Source organism: Penicillium robsamsonii, assembly GCF_028829455.1.
Source record: "Penicillium robsamsonii strain IBT 29466 chromosome Unknown utg000005l_segment0_segment0, whole genome shotgun sequence".
NCBI classification, from domain to species: Eukaryota; Fungi; Ascomycota; class Eurotiomycetes; order Eurotiales; family Aspergillaceae; genus Penicillium; species Penicillium robsamsonii.
In genome coordinates, this window is record NW_026643223.1 from 4,020,971 (window position 1) to 4,040,091 (window position 19,121).

The window sequence follows — 19,121 nt, forward strand, 5'->3', positions numbered from 1 at the left end:
CGCTCCTTAGAGCCAGCAGTTGGAGTCGTTGACCGGTATCTACCAAGGCTCCTCATTTCCATAAAAGTTGAACAATTTCCCACTGTGGGTCTGCAGTGTAGACACGTCAATGACTTTAACTACACCGGCAGCACTGTCTTCCACGGTAACGGCGGCTTTCTCAAACCCAAAAGCGTCGGCACCTCGGTTACCGAGATCAGTCTGAACCCAGCTATATTCGGTGCCACGGTCAACCGACCACACAGGAACACTCGGGATTTGAACATGTGAAACTTACCCTGGGTCCACGGGGAAGGCATTCAACCAAGGATCTTCAACGGAGATTGCCTTGGTGTACCAGTGCTGAACAGCTTTGGTGGGAGCATATGCAGCATTTTGCATGGGGACAAAGTTCCTACGAATTGTTAGTACACTCGTTCAGGCCAGGGTCTAGGTGACATCTGCCATGGACAAGTGGACTGGTATCGACGAGATACTCACTATGGAATATATCAGCATCTGGTGATCTAGGCCAAAGAAAACAGATTGACAGGACTTACCGTCAGGAAAGCTGAGCTAGATCCGATTGTTACCCACATGGGAGCCTGAGCTTCCTTGAGGAGGGATCGGAAAGCCTGGTAGAGATGAATGAAACCATACACATTGACATCAATGTGCTTCTCAATATCCTCCACTTTGACGTCCGACACCTTTGGCCATGAAAGAGCGATACCGGCGTTGGCGACTAGGATGTCGATGTGAGTAACTCCCTTGGCAGCTAATGCCTTTGCTGCCGCAGCGGGGTCACTTGGGGAGAGAGCATCGATCTTGATAATCTCCAACGTAGTGTCTTCAGCCTTGGGAAGATCAGCCAAGGCATTCGAGGTTGGGTGGCTTGGGTCACGGTTCGCCGCGATTACGAAGTGGTTGGGCTTCTTCAAATACAGTTCCAAGATACCTTTGCCAATGCCGCGGTTGGCGCCGGTTATGAGGACAACAGTAGAGGCCATTGTGGGTGTCAGAACTTGTCGAAGAAAGAAATGGACTTGATTGCCAAAGGTGCGATGGAGTTGTGGCAGGAGCTAAGCTTCCCAACTAAGAGATGCATGAACCACATTAATCCTTTATATATTTCCCGCAGACTGGCAATTATGACCTTTGCAAATGGACTTCACGCTTGCCTGTCACCATGATTGCTTGCTAATAGATGCAAGGTCATCCCGAGGTCATTTTGTTGGTGGTCTTAGTACAACATTGAAGTATTTGACAGCACGCAATGAAAAGCCACGGGCTATAGATCCCTTGACCAATAAATGGTCAGGAATACTCCACATTAAATGTTTAATAATGTTCCTCATGCAAGGTCAGCTTACACCTCAGAGTAAGCAAAAATAAGCAGGGATCATCCACGGGGTGAGCTTCGGTTATTTGCCAGAATGCTCTTGATAGATTGAGCAAGGTGGAGATGATTGCTCAACAGGCAATCAAGACGTTAAATGGAAAGCTTTAGAACTGTTTTGATCGAGCTTACATTTATTGATCCGCGCCACGGATACGAAGGGGCATAGCGTTCAGGGTCGCATACACTCATTTTTGTCTAGCTTGAAATTTTAGGTCGTCGAATTCTTCAATAAGAAAGCCTGAGTCTAGGATTGCTGCTGTGGGTTGTATAGTGGAAGATGTTGCCTCACATGCTTTTGTTTGCTTGCTTTGTTCTTCAATCACTACTATTCCTATTCGGGTAGTGGTATACCTTTCCGCACCACAAAGAGTACAAGTGAAAATAATATACTCTTCCTCTGCCGATATGGAACGCTTATGGTAGATTGGGACTTCATGTGACAGGTTCTAGAAGATAGGGCGTGGCACACACAGTAGGGCGCAAAGAATGTGTTATCAGGACATTCATGAAGACATTGGATATGAATGGTAAAGGGAGATAAGAATGACAGTAATAATAGCAGTCACACGAAACTAGTATATAGAAAATATAGGAAAGCAGAGCATTACGTTCTCCCTTTTGCGGTATCAGAGGACATGGCGGTAAAGGAAGTAATTATTAAATTAATCAAGTACAGTTAACTAGATTATTTACCTCGTCCAATTGATTATTAAACTCTCTAAAAAGGAATCGAGTGCCATGGCTGTGATCGGTTCTGCGCAAAACCCGACAAAACCCGACAGAACCCGATCATCCCTGCACCATCAGAACTCCGATATAGTACTTCCGGAAATTGGTTTCACTACCTAAAACCACAAGCTGCTCGGAAGCGTCATGTCCTTTCATACCGTATAAATCGAGGGATGGAACATAACACTACCGATGCGAGAAGTGCTCTGTAGCATCAGCACGCTGAATCTCCTCGTACTTCGAGGAGCTCGCTCAAGCTACGGCTATTCAGGCGATATTGTGATATACAATAAATCTTGATTTGGGCTTCCTTGCTATATACCCTTAATTTATATCATCTTGGCCCCTTCTCGCATGATATCGGACAGACTCTAGCCTAAACCGATGGCTTTCTCTTTACCATAACCCGCTCAGAGTACATATCATTGATCTCCATATCACTAGTCTTAAGCTCAACATCGACAAACCCATTCCGGAAGTATAGCTTAAGAGCTGGGTAATTATTCTCCGCCACAGATAGTTGAAGAATGGTAGCACCAGTGCCGTAGGCCCATTCCTCAACATCAGCTATTAGTGCGTCCCCCACACCACGACCTCGTGCAGAGGGGGCTACCCACATGGATATAAGCTCTGCTACCCCAGGCTCGGGAAGTAGAACCCCCCCGGCCATGCCCACTATCGTGTCTTGGAGAGAAGCAACCACTTGGTAGCCGCCGTGGATGCTAAGCCGGTCGCGCCACCGTTGTTCAGACACATTCTCCCAGTCTGCGAGTTTTGATGAGAATGCATAGGGTGCTTTTGTAAGCGCAGCCAGTCTTTGATGTTTCCATATCTCCCATTCATCGGGACCAATCTTTCGAAGCTTGATCATTCGTATCGCTGAATATTAGACAGCGAGATTGAGGTATACCCAAGTATGAGCATATAGCGCAAATGTGGATAATGGCGGTAACAGAGCAGTTAAAAGCCTAGAGAGCGGCTTGGGGATTGAGTGGGTAGCATCTGAGGCCAGACGATAATAAAGAAAGGAAAGGGAATGAGCGTGGATCAAGCTATATCTACCCCACAATGGAGATTTACAGTATTTGATGATGACTCATTGGACGATGAGTCATTCAGCGATGACTCCAGGGCTCATTTAACGATGAGATCCAATCAATATGGTATGAATCTGGCGTTTGGTTGTTTTATGTCTTGCAGAAGGTAGAACCATCTTAATCTACTCCGTGGTGGATCTGAAATTGAGATCTAACTGGTATACGCCCCACATATATTCTCCATGGTCGGTGGAAATTGTCGGAGTAATCCGTATTGTGAAATGTAGTCCAATCAATGGTATTCAACTCTCTGTATTTCTGTATCTGGCAATATATACTATCCCAATTACATAAGAAATATTATTGTATAACTAACACTTAGGATTAATAAATCCTCCATATGCCGGCGTAACTGCGCCGACAGAAATAAAGTCTCCCATCTTAAATTCAACTCCCAGGCCCTGGGCCTGGAGCTCATGGCTGGAGATTGAGACAAGATTGACAAGGGCTACGAATAACTTCCTGAACCTGGGGGTTTACGTCAAAGGGTCCGCAGCATGTGTCATTCCTCTCGGGTTTAGGTCTTTATGCCGAGCCTGAAACTGCAATGAGGCGGCAGAAGGGGTCACTAGTTTCAGTAATTTCCAGAGTAATGGCCAATAGAGTAATGCGAAACATATAATCGAATATTTCAATATTTAGGGAACCATCGGGTTTAGTCGATCCTTACAAACCCCGTGTTAAGCACGGAGTAGAATATAGTGGGCCCCGATAATTTAACGTATCCAATCAGGGATTGCCATACAAATCCAACGCTGATCCCTAACTAGCGCGTTTAAATGTAATACCCAACACGGGCAATTATAGCCCCAACAGGCCACAAACGAAGCTGCAGGGACGTCAGATGCAAATATTACGTAGGGTCAGATGTTCTCAAGTTCATTTCTCCCAACTTCTTCCCTTTCTTTCCTCTTTCACTTTTCATTCACAATACAATAATGTCTGGAGTACGCCCATTTCCTCGAAAGACTGCTGCCGCAGTCGTTGTGGTCGGTGTAATTGGACTATGCGCTGCTCGAAGAGCCTCATTTCGCAATGAAGCATTTGCAGAATCCCCAAAGCCTTGTGGGGGTCCTGGTGGTCGCGGTGGTCCTGGTTTCGGCCCTGGAGGAAGAATGGGCTTTCACACCCTGCGCCTAGAAAGTTCCCAACAAGTGAACGACAACACCAAACGTCTGCGTTTCCAATTACCAGATCCAGCCTCAAACGCGGGTCTCTCCTTGACCTGTAAGCTTACCCGCGCTTTCACGAACGACAAGCGAAAACATAAGAAAAACAGCTAATATCAATGTTAGCGTTCATCCTCACGTTTCATAAGCCACAAGACGCCTGGTTTCCCGTAATTAGGCCATATACCCCAATCAACAATTTCGGTAAGCTTTGAACTGCATTTCCCGAGTGAAACCATCCTCTTTTGTTCTGACATGCATGTGCAGATGAGCCGGGGTACATTGAGCTCCTAGTCAAAAAATATCCCAATGGTAGAGCAAGCGGATATTTGCACTCTCTCCAGCCTGGCGATACACTGAAAATCCGAGGACCTATGCAGAGTTACAGGTGGAAAACCAATGAGTTCGAACATGTCAATCTCATCGCTGGCGGTGCCGGCATCACCCCTATGTATCAGCTGATCCAAGGGATGCTGAACAACCCCGACGACAAAAGCAAGATCAAGCTGATTTTCGGAGTCAACACCGACAAGGATCTCGTCATGAAGAAAGAACTCGACATATTTGAACGAAAGTTCCCCGATCGTCTTACGGTTGTATATACAGTCTCAGATCCGGTTGAGGGTTCACCGTTTATCAAGGGCAAGATCACCAAGGAGTTGCTGGAAAAGGAATTGCTAGGCCCAAAAGATAGCAAGACTACCAAGGTCTTCCTGTGTGGGCCTCCCGCTATGGAGGCGGCAATTTTTGGAAGTAAAGGTTGGACTTCCAGCAAGAAGGGAGTTCTAGAAGAACTTGGTTATGCCGCGGACCGGATTCACAAGTTCTAATTTTTCGTTTGCTATTTGTTCTTTTTTCGATCTATCTGAATGGGTGGCTCTGAAGTCTTCATATATTTCCTTCGTCTCGAATGAATCCATGGTTCTCTGTAAGACTGCAACTATCATTTTAACACTCGACTTAGATCTAGAAATAGAATCGAATATTGATTAATCAACCACCACCTAGTGCCCAGCCAGAAACATAGGGAAAAAAAGAACTAGGTATCTCACTAATAGAAAATGGCTTTGAGCTTAAGTTGAATAGAGTAAGATTCGGCTGGGACGCAGAAAAAGACAGCGCAGGGTATAATACTAGTCTTAATTAATAACAGTAACTCAAGGGAAATACAGATTATAGATTTGCTATGAAGAAACAGACTGTTGATTGCTATGGGTCGAAATGGACGGAGAGGAGAGGAGGCGATATAGATAACATCGCGACCAGGTGATACCTTTGTCTTCGCAGTAACTGGAGTGATCTCACGACTTGAAGAAATCTTAATCTGCCGGATAGGAGAAGCTGTTTCTTTTGGAATATCTTGCTGAATAGGGGTCTCTTGCTCTGGAGAAGAAGGGATGTCGATACCCGGCTCGCTCACTCTGAAGATGGTGATCTGACTGTCTTCCAATTTATCGAATTGTGTCAACTTGCTTTTGAATTTCTTCCGTACCTGCTTTGAATCCCGGTACTTCGGCTGACAGTTCTCGAAGTCTCCTTTCAAATCAGCCTTCCTTGCTGCTTGAAGCCCGACACAGATGCAAGGTTTAGTGCCCACTGCCTGCGGTTGAAGTCGGTGTTAGTCCAGTTGTCGTCCTCGGACTTCCATGCCCCAGGATTTGCGCAGGCATTCCTCTCTTTATTGAACAAGAATAACCAGAGGAGACATCGTGTCCGCTTGCACTACCAGGTCCACATGGCTTCATAGATGTGTGTTGCATAGTACAAGTTATTGAGGCTACAAGGCTCAGGAAGTCAGGAGGGAGAGAGTTGTATTGGGAAAAGCGCAGACTCCCGAACTATCGAACTATCTGAGGGGTCGATGCCAGAGGCACCAATGCACCATCACAACACACCCTCCCAGGTACAAACTCCGAGAGAATCACCTATCAAAGTGCAGAAATCATGCGTAGCATCAATATTAATTGAAGTTTTTTGATATGCATATTAAAACTTGCCTGTTTCTGTAATATTTCTCATGATTCTTTCCTTTGATTTGTCAAATATTATGCATTTGTCGTCTCCCTTATGCATATTCACAATTCAAATTTCAGTCTGCGGATTTCGCCATCATCCGGTCTCTGACGTGATATTGGGCGCTTTTGCCGGGAGCACTCATCAATCTGTTTTTCTTGTTGTCGGATCCTTGCTGAGGCTTTCACTGACAACTTTGCTGCTGGTTGCGGGCTGTCCCGCTGGCCCCGAGTCCGTCAATTATTTCCTGGCAGTACGTAAAGAAGTCGTTTATTGTCATCGTTGCCACCGGATCTTTGACGGACTTCAGCTCATTGTTCTTGATATCAATTGATCTCCGCAGATCTCGGATCTCCTGGAGCTGCCCAGGTGTCAAATCCTCTTTTTCTTTGAGGACGGGCTCAATTTTGTACAAGACAAAGCTGCCAACTTCTGGCAGCCCCTCCCCCTAGTCTCCTCCGGTAGTTGTCTGATCTGCGTCCTTAACAATCGTCTAATCATTTCCTCCTACTACGACTGGGCCCCATAGGGTTGCGCTAGATTGATCTGGTTCTTCGTATTATTATAGGGTTGTTGTAGGAATTGGTTGTCAGGTAAAGGTTGTCAAGTGAAGGAAGGTTCTTTTCGTGTTTGTGGGGTAATGCCCCCCAAAAAACTTGATTGTTAACTGTAGGGCAGGAGCCCTCGACAGTGACAATGAAATCGACAGCGAGGTTTGGGTCCCTCTGTAGTCCTAAATCCGAAATCTGATATCTGTAGATCCTTTTGTCGACGATGATTGGTTGTGAGAGAAGGGATTCGACTCTTTGCCCACAGTGGCTCGACTCTCGTCCAATCGGCTTCTCGTCAGGTTCCTCCGCCGTCACTCTCTCTGAACGGCCGGAATTCGAAAAGAAATGCCTCATATGTTGATGAAAGCAATGAAAGCAATGAAAGCAATGAAAGCAGGTAAATTGAGGTGCTCATAACCTATTGAGGCTACAAGCCTCATAAAGTCAGGAGAGAGAGAGAGAGAGAGAGAGTTGTATTGGGAAAAGAGCAAACTCCCGAACTGAGGGTCGATGCCTGGGGCAACAATGCACCACCACAAGACAAGTCAATGTAGACTAACAGCGCCGGAAGAAATACGCAGTGCGGAAGAGACCTTTCAGTCTCAAGGGAGAGCCCCCAAACCAAACTTTGTTAGCTTCCAAGTGAGCTTCTGTGGGCTGGCTGTGTCAGCTTCTTTCTGAATATCAGAAAGTCCGATCCATACCTGGTAGGATACGTCCCACCCAGATGCACCCTTCAATCTCCTTGAGCTCCCGCATGGTTCGTCCTTTCCCTCAGTGTTCTGCCTTTTCTTTGTATCCGGTCCGGGCAATTTGGCAAAGCCATCGGGTATGGTTAAATGGCACCGTAACTGGTAATGGCTCGGAACGCTTGGTATAAGGTGGTAATGACCGGTAAGTGTGGTTTAGAAGTGAGGTTTGGTTGTAAGAACGTCAACCCGTTAGCCGGTAGTTCACACCAGGCGGTTGAGTAGCAAAAGGAATGATCAATTGAAGAGAAGAAATGTGATAATCAAAGGTATTACTCAAGTTCTGGCGGACAATCGCTTGGTTTCCCAGCAAGCAATGGGGGATGGGATCATCCAACAATTTTGCTTGTATATTTGTAATGAAATATATTTTTAAACTATGAAGGAGAGGTGATGAAGGAGAATTCTCTGCTATTTAATCTATGAAGAAGCAGGGTATTTATACCCTGTGTGTGACAAACAATCGTCAAACAATCGTCAAACAACCTGCCCAGTCTGCAAGAAAACAATCAATCATGAGATAGTCCAATGTCCAACAGATATAATGGAAGGCCAGGAGAAGAGAGAAGCGCTTCTGTATTCATGATTGACTGCGATGAAGCTCTCTAAATAGCTTCACAAGAACACAGGACAAAGGGACAACAGCCTGCAAAGAATCTCAAATAAGTAAAGAAAGACCTGACAAACTTCATGTAAGCAAGCAAACCCTTAGTGCAACATGCAACATCTTTTTTAGGTGTCTTTTCAGATTCTTGTTGGCCTTTCATATGGCCTTTAAGCTACATATCTAGAGTGTGAATCTCTATTATTGAATATTTGATTGTCATACTTTCCCGATTTCTCCCCACCCCGGAAGACCCAAGCCCTACATTTTTCGGCCCATTTGTTGTCCAGCGCTGATCCTAGCATTTAGATGCCTTGCAAGTCATTCTCCTGCTTACAATCCACATGATATTCTTCGATTCAACTATTTTGCTAGAAAACACGCCACCAGGTCATGGGTATCAAAAGAACAGAAAGAAATGCCTGTAACTCATCAAGACAAGCCACTCCTCCACATTATGTTAAGGCTTGTAGGGCGGAGGTAAACCGCCGCAATCAACCCCACTATCCCCGCTAGTATACGAGTCATCATCGTAGCTAGGAGGAGGGTCACCCTGCCGAGCATGACTCCTGGGATCTAACCCAGGAATGGTAGATCCAACGGCCACAGATGCAGATTGCTGTTGAAGATAGTCAGCCGATACAGCTTCATGATAATCCACATGCGATTAACTTACCCCGGCCCGTGGGCCATGATTCCTAATAAAAATAGGATCATGATTCCCAATCTTCCCGATCAACTCATTACGCTTCCAAATGCCATATTTAAGAACCAGTCCTTGAAAGTCACACCGCTCGATAGTGCACTCTGTGATAACACAGTTCGCCAAGGTAGCTCTCTCGAGTTGACTGTTTGAGACTGTGGTTCCAGTCACGGTACTCCGCTTGACTGTACTTTTGTCCTGGATGACCGACTTTGCGATCGTGGATCGGCATACCGAACTTTGTGTTTGTATAGTGCTCTCTGTGATGTCGCTGCGCTCGACAATGGCCGTGTCGTGGAATTGGGACTTTTGCGCTGTGAGTCGGCTCACATCTTCCACCTTTGATAACACACACTCGTTTAGCGTGGATCGCTTCACGCAGGAATTATTGATAGTGCAGTCGGTTAGACAGCTTCGGGTTATGGTGTTGCCATCCCTGTTAGGAGTGCTTTGGGCGTTGTCATTGTCCATAATAACAGGATTCAAAACCTCGAATAAAGATATAATTTTCATCTGTATTAGACCAAATTAAATGTCGATAAATATTTTGGGGGAGTCCGGGATTGAGAGGAAAGCTGTTGCCTAATATTTACATGTGGGGTTGAAAACACAAGTATGAGCGTTTTATACTCACCACTCATCTTGTATCTACGAGGCTTGACGATCATAGATCCTGCATTTGCGGCCAGCATTCTCAGGCATGGTACATGGATCTTCAAACAATAGAAAATCCCCCAATTTTCGAAACTCTTCAATCCCGAATCCAAATTCGCCCTTCGGCCTAGAGCTGCCGATATGTATCCGTTGCCTATGTGCAATAACTCTAGAGAAGAATTTGAAAGTGAGAATATTGGACAGTGATGGATTCGAAGGCTCTTAAGGAGATAGTAGGAAGGAAAAATAAATGGGGAGTAAAGAAGAGGTTGGATTCTACAAATGGAAGCTAAGTTATCCCAAGCTGAGACCTGGCAAATCAGGCATCCCCTTTGAACATGCGGGGCAATAGACAAAAGACATGGGCATATCAAGTTGTCACATACTGAATAGTTCTGAGAAGACTCAAAGCAGTTTATCTCCGAGAACCTTTCCACTCCGATGCCCAGGTTGAATTCGAGAAATTGAAGAGCCAATCACTATCGCATTCAACACACTCATCTTTGACAAACCTGGTACCGATAGAAGTGTAATGAGATGCTCTGGATTCGACAATTTTGCGTGGGTACTCAGAGGGCCGTGTCACAGATGAACACCAACAATATGGTCTTGTTACCCCATGACGCCGATAGTAAGATTGAATGCGACACAGTATTGTATTAGTTGGCTGCACGGAATCAATGATAAAATTTAGCACTAACGGCAAACTCCTGAAATATCGAATCCGATGTTATACTCCATAGTGTATGCAACAGATTGACTAAATGTATAAGTGGATACTAAACTTTCGACATTGAAGCATCTGAATCTGACAGGTATAAACTCAATAGAATTTATTGCTATTATATATAAAGTAGAAGGGAGCATTCCCCAGGAAAGAATGTGCATCGGTGATTAAGCAGATGTATCAAGTCTGCTTTGAGACTCATATATACGGAGTATCTGCCAACAGTTTCAACGAATCGGACCTATTTCTTCAGATCCGCGCATCCGAGGGCAACGGTGCCACCCTAGAGATGAGTTAGTATGCACTCTCCACGGAAGGGTCTGCCTTGAAGAGGTATCACTTACCAGGATGTTGGCCTCGGTGCAGCACTGGGGCTCGGTATCACAGCTAGATTTCTCGTATGCGTGGCCTATGAGAGATGTTAACCGAATTCCCATGTAAATACCACAGTGTCCAAACATACAGAAGAGACCAACGGATCCAACGATGTTGGCAACATCAATGCCGAGAGCCAACAAGATCGGGTCGACAACGGGGTCGAGAGGAGTAGCGAGGGTTCCACAGCAGAGGAGAGGACCGACACACTCCGAGGTATCAGGCTTGCCGCTCTTGGTGGAATCCGAGCGCTTCAGGGAGAGATTGGACTCTTGGGGAAGGGCGGACACCATGCCGGCGCCAACGAAGGAGAGGACGGAGAGGATGGAGAGTCTCATTTTGAGGGTAGTTTTCGAGTTGTTCGTTTGAAGAAAGAGAGGTGATTGTTGCAATGAAGAAATGATTGCGATTGTGAATGATATCTAGGATCCGTGGAATGTCCCCGATCCTTATATAGCTCTCGCGACGAGACATCCAAGCTATCAATTGCTCCCAAGACGACTCCTATGTCCAAAATTGAGAGTACCCTTATCACCGGTGTCGGATTATGGAAACATCCATTTGTGAAGTGTAGAAATGACTGTCCGAGAAGTTACCATCTCGGTGGACAAGAAGATCTGCGAAACTCTAGATAGCAGTTGGCCCCAATGTAAGAGGCCAATGGAGAGGCTTTGGCCTCGAACCGAGGTACAGAGGCGCTGGAATGGTGGTTCCTGTGACGGAAATAGTTGAACCGGTTCCTGAGATCGAATCCAACATAGTTCATGATGTGCACATCCATGATCCAAATGAGTTCCAAGCGAGCTGTCTTGGCTGTCGATCACTCATGGTCCATGCTCAATATCATTGAAAGGCCTGCAGTCACTGGCTCCATGTCAATGCCAAGTCAATGTACAAAGGAAATATCCATTGGGGCCCCGGTTATTTCCTCTCCATGTCTCCGGATGGGGGGTTTCCTTATCAGTGGACCCAATTTCCGGGAGGATCTGCCCTGTGGCATCGAATCAGAATTGCCAAGATGTCGATCCACCGTAAGGAACTGGCAGAGTCCATTTCCTCCAATCGACACTATCAACCAGCCGCATAACTCAATTGATACATAAACAAAAAGTAATTATGTTCTCCATAGTGTGCTTGTGATTTGTCATTTTCCTCCCGTTCGAGCGCATACTGCGGTAGATCCGGATCCGATCCTACGAGCAAAGCGAGATATTGGAGATAAGACTCGCACCGTTGATTGCACAATGTCGAAGTAGCTCGCAGGCACCATCGAGATGGACATTGTGATGGTCCCAAGGTCTTGGTAACCTTCGATCTGGGCGCAGTCAATCTGGATGACCATTGCTCTTCGTTGGCTCGCTTGAATTTTTGTACATGTGGATTTCCCCTGATTGTCGACATGGGCCATGGCGATCTTGATAAGTGTGTTAGAATGAGTTACGTGAACGTATTCGATCAAACTTTGGAAGCAGATAGTTAGTTTATCGATTTTGTGCCTTAATTTAGTCTGTCACCTAAAATTGGATGTCAACATCTGACATCATCTGCTCGTAGCTTTCAGGAGATTCGATAATTCCCAATATTTATCAATTCGATGCTGTGCCGGGAAAGGAGAAAGGACAAGGCATTCTCATGGTGAGCTTTGGAGCCAGAATATGATGGATCACCGTTCGCCGTTCTCAATATCCTCATCGGCCTGCAATTTTTCTCAAAAATCTAGTTAAATTCAGATACATCCCAGTCATAACGAAGATGAAAAGTGACCAGGGCTGATATGGAAACATGTGGCGGTGTCTCTGTGGCGGAGCACCTTTTATCCACACCGCCACACTCTCGCGACACAAAAAACTTCCCGCCTCAATTAATCCACACCACATTCCCCGGGGTTATCAATCAACCACCCCTCTACCTTTTTGATTTTTGAGCAGTTGCCCAGCGCAGATTGCCCATAGATCATTATAAAAATGCCTTCCGTTTCTCTCGCCGACCTGGTGGCCTCCCTCCCCTCGGAGGACACCTGGGGCCCCTCCACCTCTGCCGATAATAACATGCTTTCCGGCGTGCCATACGCTCCTTTCTCCAAGGGCGACAAGCTGGGTCGCATGGCCGACTGGACTGCTGAGTCCAAGGAGCGTCAGAACCAGCGTCCTCAGTACAACCGTGGTTTCAGAGGTATGTTCCTTTTCACCTTTTCTCCCTCCCCACCAAACTGCTCTATCGGTCGAATAGCAATGGCTAACAGTCTCAATAGACCAGCAGGTGTACGGTGCCGGTACCTCCAACCTCTTCACTGTCGCTGCCGCCGAGGACGAGTCCTCCTTCTCCGTTGTTGACAACACTCGTGTCCAGAAGCGCGGTTTTGGCCGTGGCGGTGGCACCGTTTTCCGTGGCCGTGGTGGTCAGCGCGGTGCTGCCAACCAGCGCGGTGGCCGTGGTGGCTTCCAGCGTGCCGGTCCTAACGTTAGCCGCGGCCAGCAGAGTGGTTACCAATTCAGTGACCGTGGTGGTGCTCGTGGTGGCCGTGGTGGCCGCCGTTTCGGCTGGAGAGATTACGACAAGCCGCAGCGCATCCGCGAGGCCTCTGTCAACATCCGTCCTGACTGGACTATGCTCGAGGAGGTTGACTTCACTCGTCTTTCTAAGCTGAACCTCGATGCCCCCGAGGGCGAGGACCTCGAGACCTACGGTTTCCTCCACTACTACGACAAGTCCTACGACAAGCCCCCTGTCAAGAACGCCGAGCGCAGAATGCAGGCCCTCGACCGTGCTGCCTACAACGTCACCACCTCCCAGGATCCCGTCATCAACGAGCTCTCCGAGAAGAACGCCGCTACCGTCTTCGCCACCTCCGATATCCTGTCCATGCTGATGTGCGCCACCCGCAGTGTCTACTCCTGGGATATCGTCATCGTCCACCAGGGCGACAAGATCTACTTCGACAAGCGCGACGGTGCCTCCTTCGACATGGTCAGCGTCAACGAGAACGCCATCGATGCGCCCCTCGAGGCCGCCGAGGCCGCCGGCAAGCAGGAGCAGATTAACACCCCCAACGCCCTCGCCATGGAGGCCACCATCATCAACCACAACTTCGCCCTGCAGACTCTGATCGAGTCCGACAAGTCCAAGGTCAACTTCGCCAAGCCCAACCCCTTCTACGATGAGACCGAGGAGACCGAGCCCCTCGCCTCCAAGGGTTACAAGTACCGTCGCTTCGATATCTCTCTCGAGCGCGACGAGGAGCCCGTCTCCATGATCGTCCGCACAGAGGTCGACGCCGTCATGAAGGGTGGCCCCACCGGAACTGAGGACCAGCAGCTCATCATCAAGGCCCTCAACGAGTTCGACCCCAAGGCCCAGGGCTCCGGCGGTGCCCTCGACTGGCGCAGCAAGCTCAACTCCCAGCGTGGTGCCGTCCTCGCCACCGAGATGAAGAACAACAGCGCCAAGCTCGCCCGCTGGACCACCCAGGCTATCCTGGCCAAGGCCGACGGCATGAAGCTCGGCTTCGTCTCCCGTGTCAACCCCCGCTCTGCTGCCGCCCACGTCGTTCTCGGCGTTGCTGGCTACAAGCCCCGCGAGTTCGCTAGCCAGATGAACCTTAACCTCGGTAACGGTTGGGGTATTGTCCGTACTATCGTTGACCGTATCCGTGCTCTTGACTCCGACGAGCCCGCCGAGAAGCTCAAGAAGTACGTTCTCATCAAGGACCCTAACAAGTCTGTCCTGCGTCTGTACAGCGTCCCTGCTACTACTTTCGAGGAGGAGGATGAGGAGCTTGAGGAGGAGAAGTCGGATGAGAAGTCCGATGAGGCTGATGAGTAGACTTTTTGATGACTTATGTTCCTCCTTGAATGTGCATACGTACTCGACCCAAAATTTGACGCTTTTATACTCTCTATAGAGTCTGACCAATAATCTATTCAATAAATTGTGTTCACCGAACTTCACTCTTACTATAATAACTATCATAGCCTTGGTTATTTGACATGTCCCCCCATTACGAAGTCTGTTACGCGGTCTACAGATTCCGAGGATTTAGTTTGGTAATGAGCTTCCATTAACAAATGGGTTGCCTATAGATGCAAAGATCTCGAAAGGTGATGCCCATAGCATCAGTAACACAGCCAACTTTTGTACAACTTGCTCGGAGGAACACAAGGGACGTCTTGGGTGCCTTCTCGGTGACTTTCTGAGCTTTTGCAGTCATACGTGGGGAGCATTATGGCCATCGCTGAGTGTATGGCTTGTTTGTATAATCCCCCTTTGGAATATGAATACGAGGGATGTTGTTTGCTGACATTTGAGTCCCCAAGTGTCGTTATAGTAGAGTGGTGTATTCAGAGTGTGGGAAGCAAGATTAAAAGGCAATATAATTGGCTGCTCCTAGAGCTGTAAGCGACAGGAGAGAAATCAGAAAGAAAGGGAAGATATTGTCCAGGTACATCTGATCTGGACCCACGGTGATTTTCACTTATATACAACCCCCTCGGCGGGAGTCACAAAGACGAAAACGAAAGAAGGGGGATAATAAGAAAGAAAGAAAAGAATAGAGAATCGAAAAATGAAGTGCACAAGCACAATCAAACCCGAAAGGCAGACAGTAAGGCGCCGAGTCACTCCCCAGTAGCCAACACAAAGACAAAAGATAGGATTTTGCAGACATCAAATCATAATCATTTCCATTGCCTTTGACCCTCAACCATACATCGAGTCATCGGCTGTGCCGGACACGCCGAGTTCGACCTTGGTGCCGAGCACACTGCTCAGACAATCTATCAACTCAAAGTCTTCGACCACAGCGCCGAAGCCGTAGCAGCGGACCTTGGTGTTGAGCGTGTCCATGATGATCTTGATGTCGTCGCGACGTAGCGTCGGGTACAGCTCGTGGTTCTTGAGACACTGCAGCGCCATTATGGGCGTGATCTGTCCGTCCGTGACGAGCTGTCGACTGAGGTTAAGGAGTGTGCTTAAGTTTGCGTGCGGGAGGTCCGGGGCCTTGTGTGGGTATGGTTGTTCATGTGTAGTTTTCGCAATGTAGCTAGGCGGCGGACATGTTGCCATCAGAGCGTGTCCGGAGAACGGCATGTCTTCGTCGTCGGCTTCTGTAATTGATCGTCGGCAGAGGTAGTCTGTGTGTTCGCGGCAGGGGCCTTCGAGTCTTTAGGAATATATTCGTTAGCTTGTGCGTTTGGCTATCAGAGTAGAATGGGCCTCACGTTAGGATAAAGTCAACCTGCAATTGTGGGTCGGTTTCGAAGACACCTCCCGGCGTAATTGGCATGGGCTGCATGGTATCGATAGGCCCGCGGGATGAATGATCCATGCTCATGGAATGCTCGCCGGCACTCGCGTGGTACACTGGCTGCTGGGACGCATATCCAATCGTGGGCGAGATCTCGGAGTGATCCATGCCATTGGCGCGGGGGCTCATCCCGGATGATATCGTAGTTGCAGGGGTTGTGTTGTGGTTGCTGGCCGAGTGAGCGAGAGGAGCACTCTGCGACGCAGTGCTGCTGGGAGCGACAGTAACAGGGCTCGACTGGAACGGGCGTTCCACCCGGCGGCGCTCTACCTCAGCTTCGTATTGAATTCCGTTCGCTGCGAGGATTTCCTTCAGGATTTCATTCTCCACTCGTGTCCAATGCATCATCTCTTTGTGTTGGTGAATTGCTGTGTTGGCTTCCATAATCTCGGTGGTGTAGGCCTCTCGTAACCGCGATACCTCGACCTCGAGACCTCTCATGTATTTTTCCTTACGCTCGCGATGGGTCCTATATGGATTAGTCCAGCCCGATGTTTGTCAAATCGGGATATGTACCTTTGGGCCTGGCGGTTTAGTTCCTGTCGCCTGGTAAGTGCAGGCTTGCTATCCGGCTTGGGGCCGCGACGTTTGGGCTGCTGCCCATCTGGAAAGGCTCAGTTGGGGTCCGATCGAGTGACTAGGATCACTCACCTCGCGTAGTTTTCTTCAGCCCATTACTACCGATACTGCCGCCTCCGAAGAGCTTGAATATTTCCGCGCCGAAGCCTTTGTTCGATGGGGTATGTGGTTCTTCTACCATATTCCGCACCGTGCACTCCGGGGCCGTGGGCCGGGCCGGAGGAACATCGGTGCTGTAATGTCAGCCATCCGACGATAAACAGTGGATATTTGGTTCTTGGAGAGAGCCCAGATCAAAGCCCGCGGGAAAAAGCGGTCAGATCTGGATAGCTTCCTGGGCGATAACGGGAAACCCGCCATGTAATTCTAAGCTTCACCCGAAACTCATGGAGATTCGAACCCGTACGATAGAGTGTTTGCAAAATGGACCAGAGACTCACCAGAATATTCCATCGGATGATCCATGGGGTACACCCCACCACTGAGAGCCATGAGAGTTTTGGAGAGGTAAGGGAGAAGGTTAAGTAAAGTCGAGAAAGTCTAGTCGAGATAGTATGGAGCTTTGGAGAGTATAAGGAAGAAAGAAAGTGGATGTGATGGACCCAATTTTGTACGACTCCTTTTTTTTAACTCTTTTATTTTTACTTTTTTTCATTATCTTCGTATTAAACTCGATTTTCTAATATAAAAAAAGGCGTTCGATCTGTCTTAAGGGATCCACTGCACAAACGGCCGGCTGGAGTACACATTAATTGGCCTAGAAGGGATTGAAGTAGAAACTGGGTATAACCTACTTCTACACATTTGGTAAAATGAATACACACAAATAGGCCGAAATAGAAATCAACAGAAACAGAGAAAATCAACACTTTTACATCCTTCATGTGTTCTGGGGTTGGGGAGCCGCTACATGGGTGGTACCACCTTCAACGGCCATTCGAACACGATAATGCAAGTACCTTATAAGTACCAGGTACGTGCGAGATTTAGTGTGTGATCAGTCCAACGAGCTGACCAATCATTTCATCCATAGAGACCTCTAGGTTGCATCCAATAGTCTCCTTCTGCTCGACTTCTTTTGACAAATACGATCGGCGCCCTGATCCCACTAGTCCGCATCGAATCTCATAATGGTACGGAGAGTCCCCGACTCTGAGATTCTAGTACACATCGCCGCCGCAAGCACCGCACAAGATGATGCACGCTATAGGGCCCAAGTTGGCGCAATCCTGGAATTCCAGTGTGCCTCATGCCAGCCACTGATGAAGATCGAGTCTTCAGGTCCCACCAATCGAGACCCGCAGCTCTCCGAACATTCCTCGGTGCCCCCGACGACTCAACACGAGGCTTCGCCAATATTGCGGGAGGCGCTCCGGCCCGCATACACGACCCTATCCTCGGATCGTCACCTGGTCCCTGAAAGGGATGGCGCGACTCCAGGGGAGCACATCATCTCAAATCATTCCTCCCTCGAGAGTCTCATCAGCGTCATCCCAGACTCCCAGCCAGAGATCGCCCAACTAGTCTACGCCTCCCCATCTCATGCAGCACTATCGTCTCCATCTCAGACTACTCCACCTCCTCCTAAACGACGTCGCACAGCCCCGGCCTCGCCTGATCAGGCGAATCCGGGTTCGATTCACGAAAATCAACCTGCAGCGGACCAGCCCGCTGTATCTCACAGGGTGACCCCCTTCCAGAATCAGGATAATGGTCGCTTCCCCACTGGTTTCCCCCAAACCCCCATCGAAATATCCAGCTCAGGTCAAGGCAAAAGCCCAGACTACTCCATCAGCCACACTACGCCCTCACTTCCCATTCCTGCAATCCCCCCAGCCCTTAATCCCATCACCCTCTCCACTCTCCCTCTCGAAATCCACCCCCCAAGACCCCCAATCTCCACTTCCCCTTTCACTACACACATCACTCCAACCCTGTCCATGCTCACAGAGCGTCTGAACCCAGCACGCACCTACAAACCATCCACTCAATCCCGGCCCCTTGACCCCTTAGAACGGGGTTACTGGCTCGTGCGTCTCGCTATCGAGCCACAACAACACAGAGATCCAGCCGATCTTCCGGACCAAACCCCAAACCCCAAGCCAAGGCCAAAAAAATACCGAACCTGGCCTTCCCCGCTCTTCCACGCTTTCTGGTCCTTTCTCTCGGACTTTGTAGGCAGGGATGGCCGTGCGGGCTGGGGTGTCTGGTGTATTCTCGAAGCTGGCACGCCCACCCCATTAACGATCTCGTCTGACACACACCTCTCTCTAAAAGTCTATACATGGGGCGAGGTCGCCATGCACGTTTACCTTCTGCTCTTCTTGGCGAGTGAACGGCGAATTCGTGGGATGGGTGTTCAGTGGCGGGATTCGCGAGAAGAGGTTGTTATTCAGATGCCGTAGGACGTTGTCGTTGGTTAGGAAGAGGGCATCTTGATATTCGTTGGAAATTGTAAACTTATGTATAACACATCTATACCCCCATA

At 48.3% G+C, this 19,121-nt stretch overlaps 8 protein-coding genes across 8 annotated transcripts; 3 read left to right on the top strand and 5 right to left on the bottom strand.

Annotated features, from left to right (window-relative positions):
• Nucleotides 1-39: 39 nt before the first annotated feature.
• N7447_009547 (Short-chain dehydrogenase/reductase SDR) lies at nt 40-989 on the bottom strand (the record flags this gene model as incomplete). Its single annotated transcript, XM_057233809.1, has 3 exons — nt 40-211; nt 278-394; nt 577-989. The coding sequence occupies 3 exons, from the start codon at nt 987-989 to the stop codon at nt 40-42; spliced, it is 702 nt and encodes a 233-aa protein (XP_057083351.1).
• Nucleotides 990-2,486: 1,497 nt separating this feature from the next.
• N7447_009548 (GNAT family N-acetyltransferase) lies at nt 2,487-2,981 on the bottom strand (the record flags this gene model as incomplete). The annotated part of the gene is made up of 1 exon (XM_057233810.1): nt 2,487-2,981. The coding sequence occupies one exon, from the start codon at nt 2,979-2,981 to the stop codon at nt 2,487-2,489; it is 495 nt and encodes a 164-aa protein (XP_057083352.1).
• Nucleotides 2,982-4,145: 1,164 nt separating this feature from the next.
• Nucleotides 4,146-5,206, top strand: N7447_009549 (cytochrome b5 reductase family protein; the record flags this gene model as incomplete). Its single annotated transcript, XM_057233811.1, has 3 exons — nt 4,146-4,434; nt 4,503-4,580; nt 4,644-5,206. The coding sequence occupies 3 exons, from the start codon at nt 4,146-4,148 to the stop codon at nt 5,204-5,206; spliced, it is 930 nt and encodes a 309-aa protein (XP_057083353.1).
• A 3,547-nt stretch (nt 5,207-8,753) lies between these two features.
• Nucleotides 8,754-9,467, bottom strand: N7447_009550 (uncharacterized protein; the record flags this gene model as incomplete). Its single annotated transcript, XM_057233812.1, has 2 exons — nt 8,754-8,912; nt 8,970-9,467. The coding sequence occupies 2 exons, from the start codon at nt 9,465-9,467 to the stop codon at nt 8,754-8,756; spliced, it is 657 nt and encodes a 218-aa protein (XP_057083354.1).
• Nucleotides 9,468-10,618: 1,151 nt separating this feature from the next.
• On the bottom strand, nt 10,619-11,090 carry N7447_009551 (hydrophobin family protein; the record flags this gene model as incomplete). Its single annotated transcript, XM_057233813.1, has 3 exons — nt 10,619-10,660; nt 10,722-10,786; nt 10,841-11,090. 3 exons carry the CDS (start codon nt 11,088-11,090, stop codon nt 10,619-10,621), a joined length of 357 nt encoding a protein of 118 aa, XP_057083355.1.
• Nucleotides 11,091-12,716: 1,626 nt separating this feature from the next.
• Nucleotides 12,717-14,574, top strand: N7447_009552 (eukaryotic translation initiation factor 3 subunit D; the record flags this gene model as incomplete). Its single annotated transcript, XM_057233814.1, has 2 exons — nt 12,717-12,924; nt 13,004-14,574. The coding sequence occupies 2 exons, from the start codon at nt 12,717-12,719 to the stop codon at nt 14,572-14,574; spliced, it is 1,779 nt and encodes a 592-aa protein (XP_057083356.1).
• An 873-nt stretch (nt 14,575-15,447) lies between these two features.
• flbB lies at nt 15,448-17,125 on the bottom strand (the record flags this gene model as incomplete). The annotated part of the gene is made up of 5 exons (XM_057233815.1): nt 15,448-15,910; nt 15,969-16,523; nt 16,571-16,658; nt 16,706-16,866; nt 17,040-17,125. The coding sequence occupies 5 exons, from the start codon at nt 17,123-17,125 to the stop codon at nt 15,448-15,450; spliced, it is 1,353 nt and encodes a 450-aa protein (XP_057083357.1).
• A 638-nt stretch (nt 17,126-17,763) lies between these two features.
• On the top strand, nt 17,764-19,038 carry N7447_009554 (uncharacterized protein; the record flags this gene model as incomplete). The annotated part of the gene is made up of 1 exon (XM_057233816.1): nt 17,764-19,038. One exon carries the CDS (start codon nt 17,764-17,766, stop codon nt 19,036-19,038), a length of 1,275 nt encoding a protein of 424 aa, XP_057083358.1.
• Nucleotides 19,039-19,121: the final 83 nt, after the last annotated feature.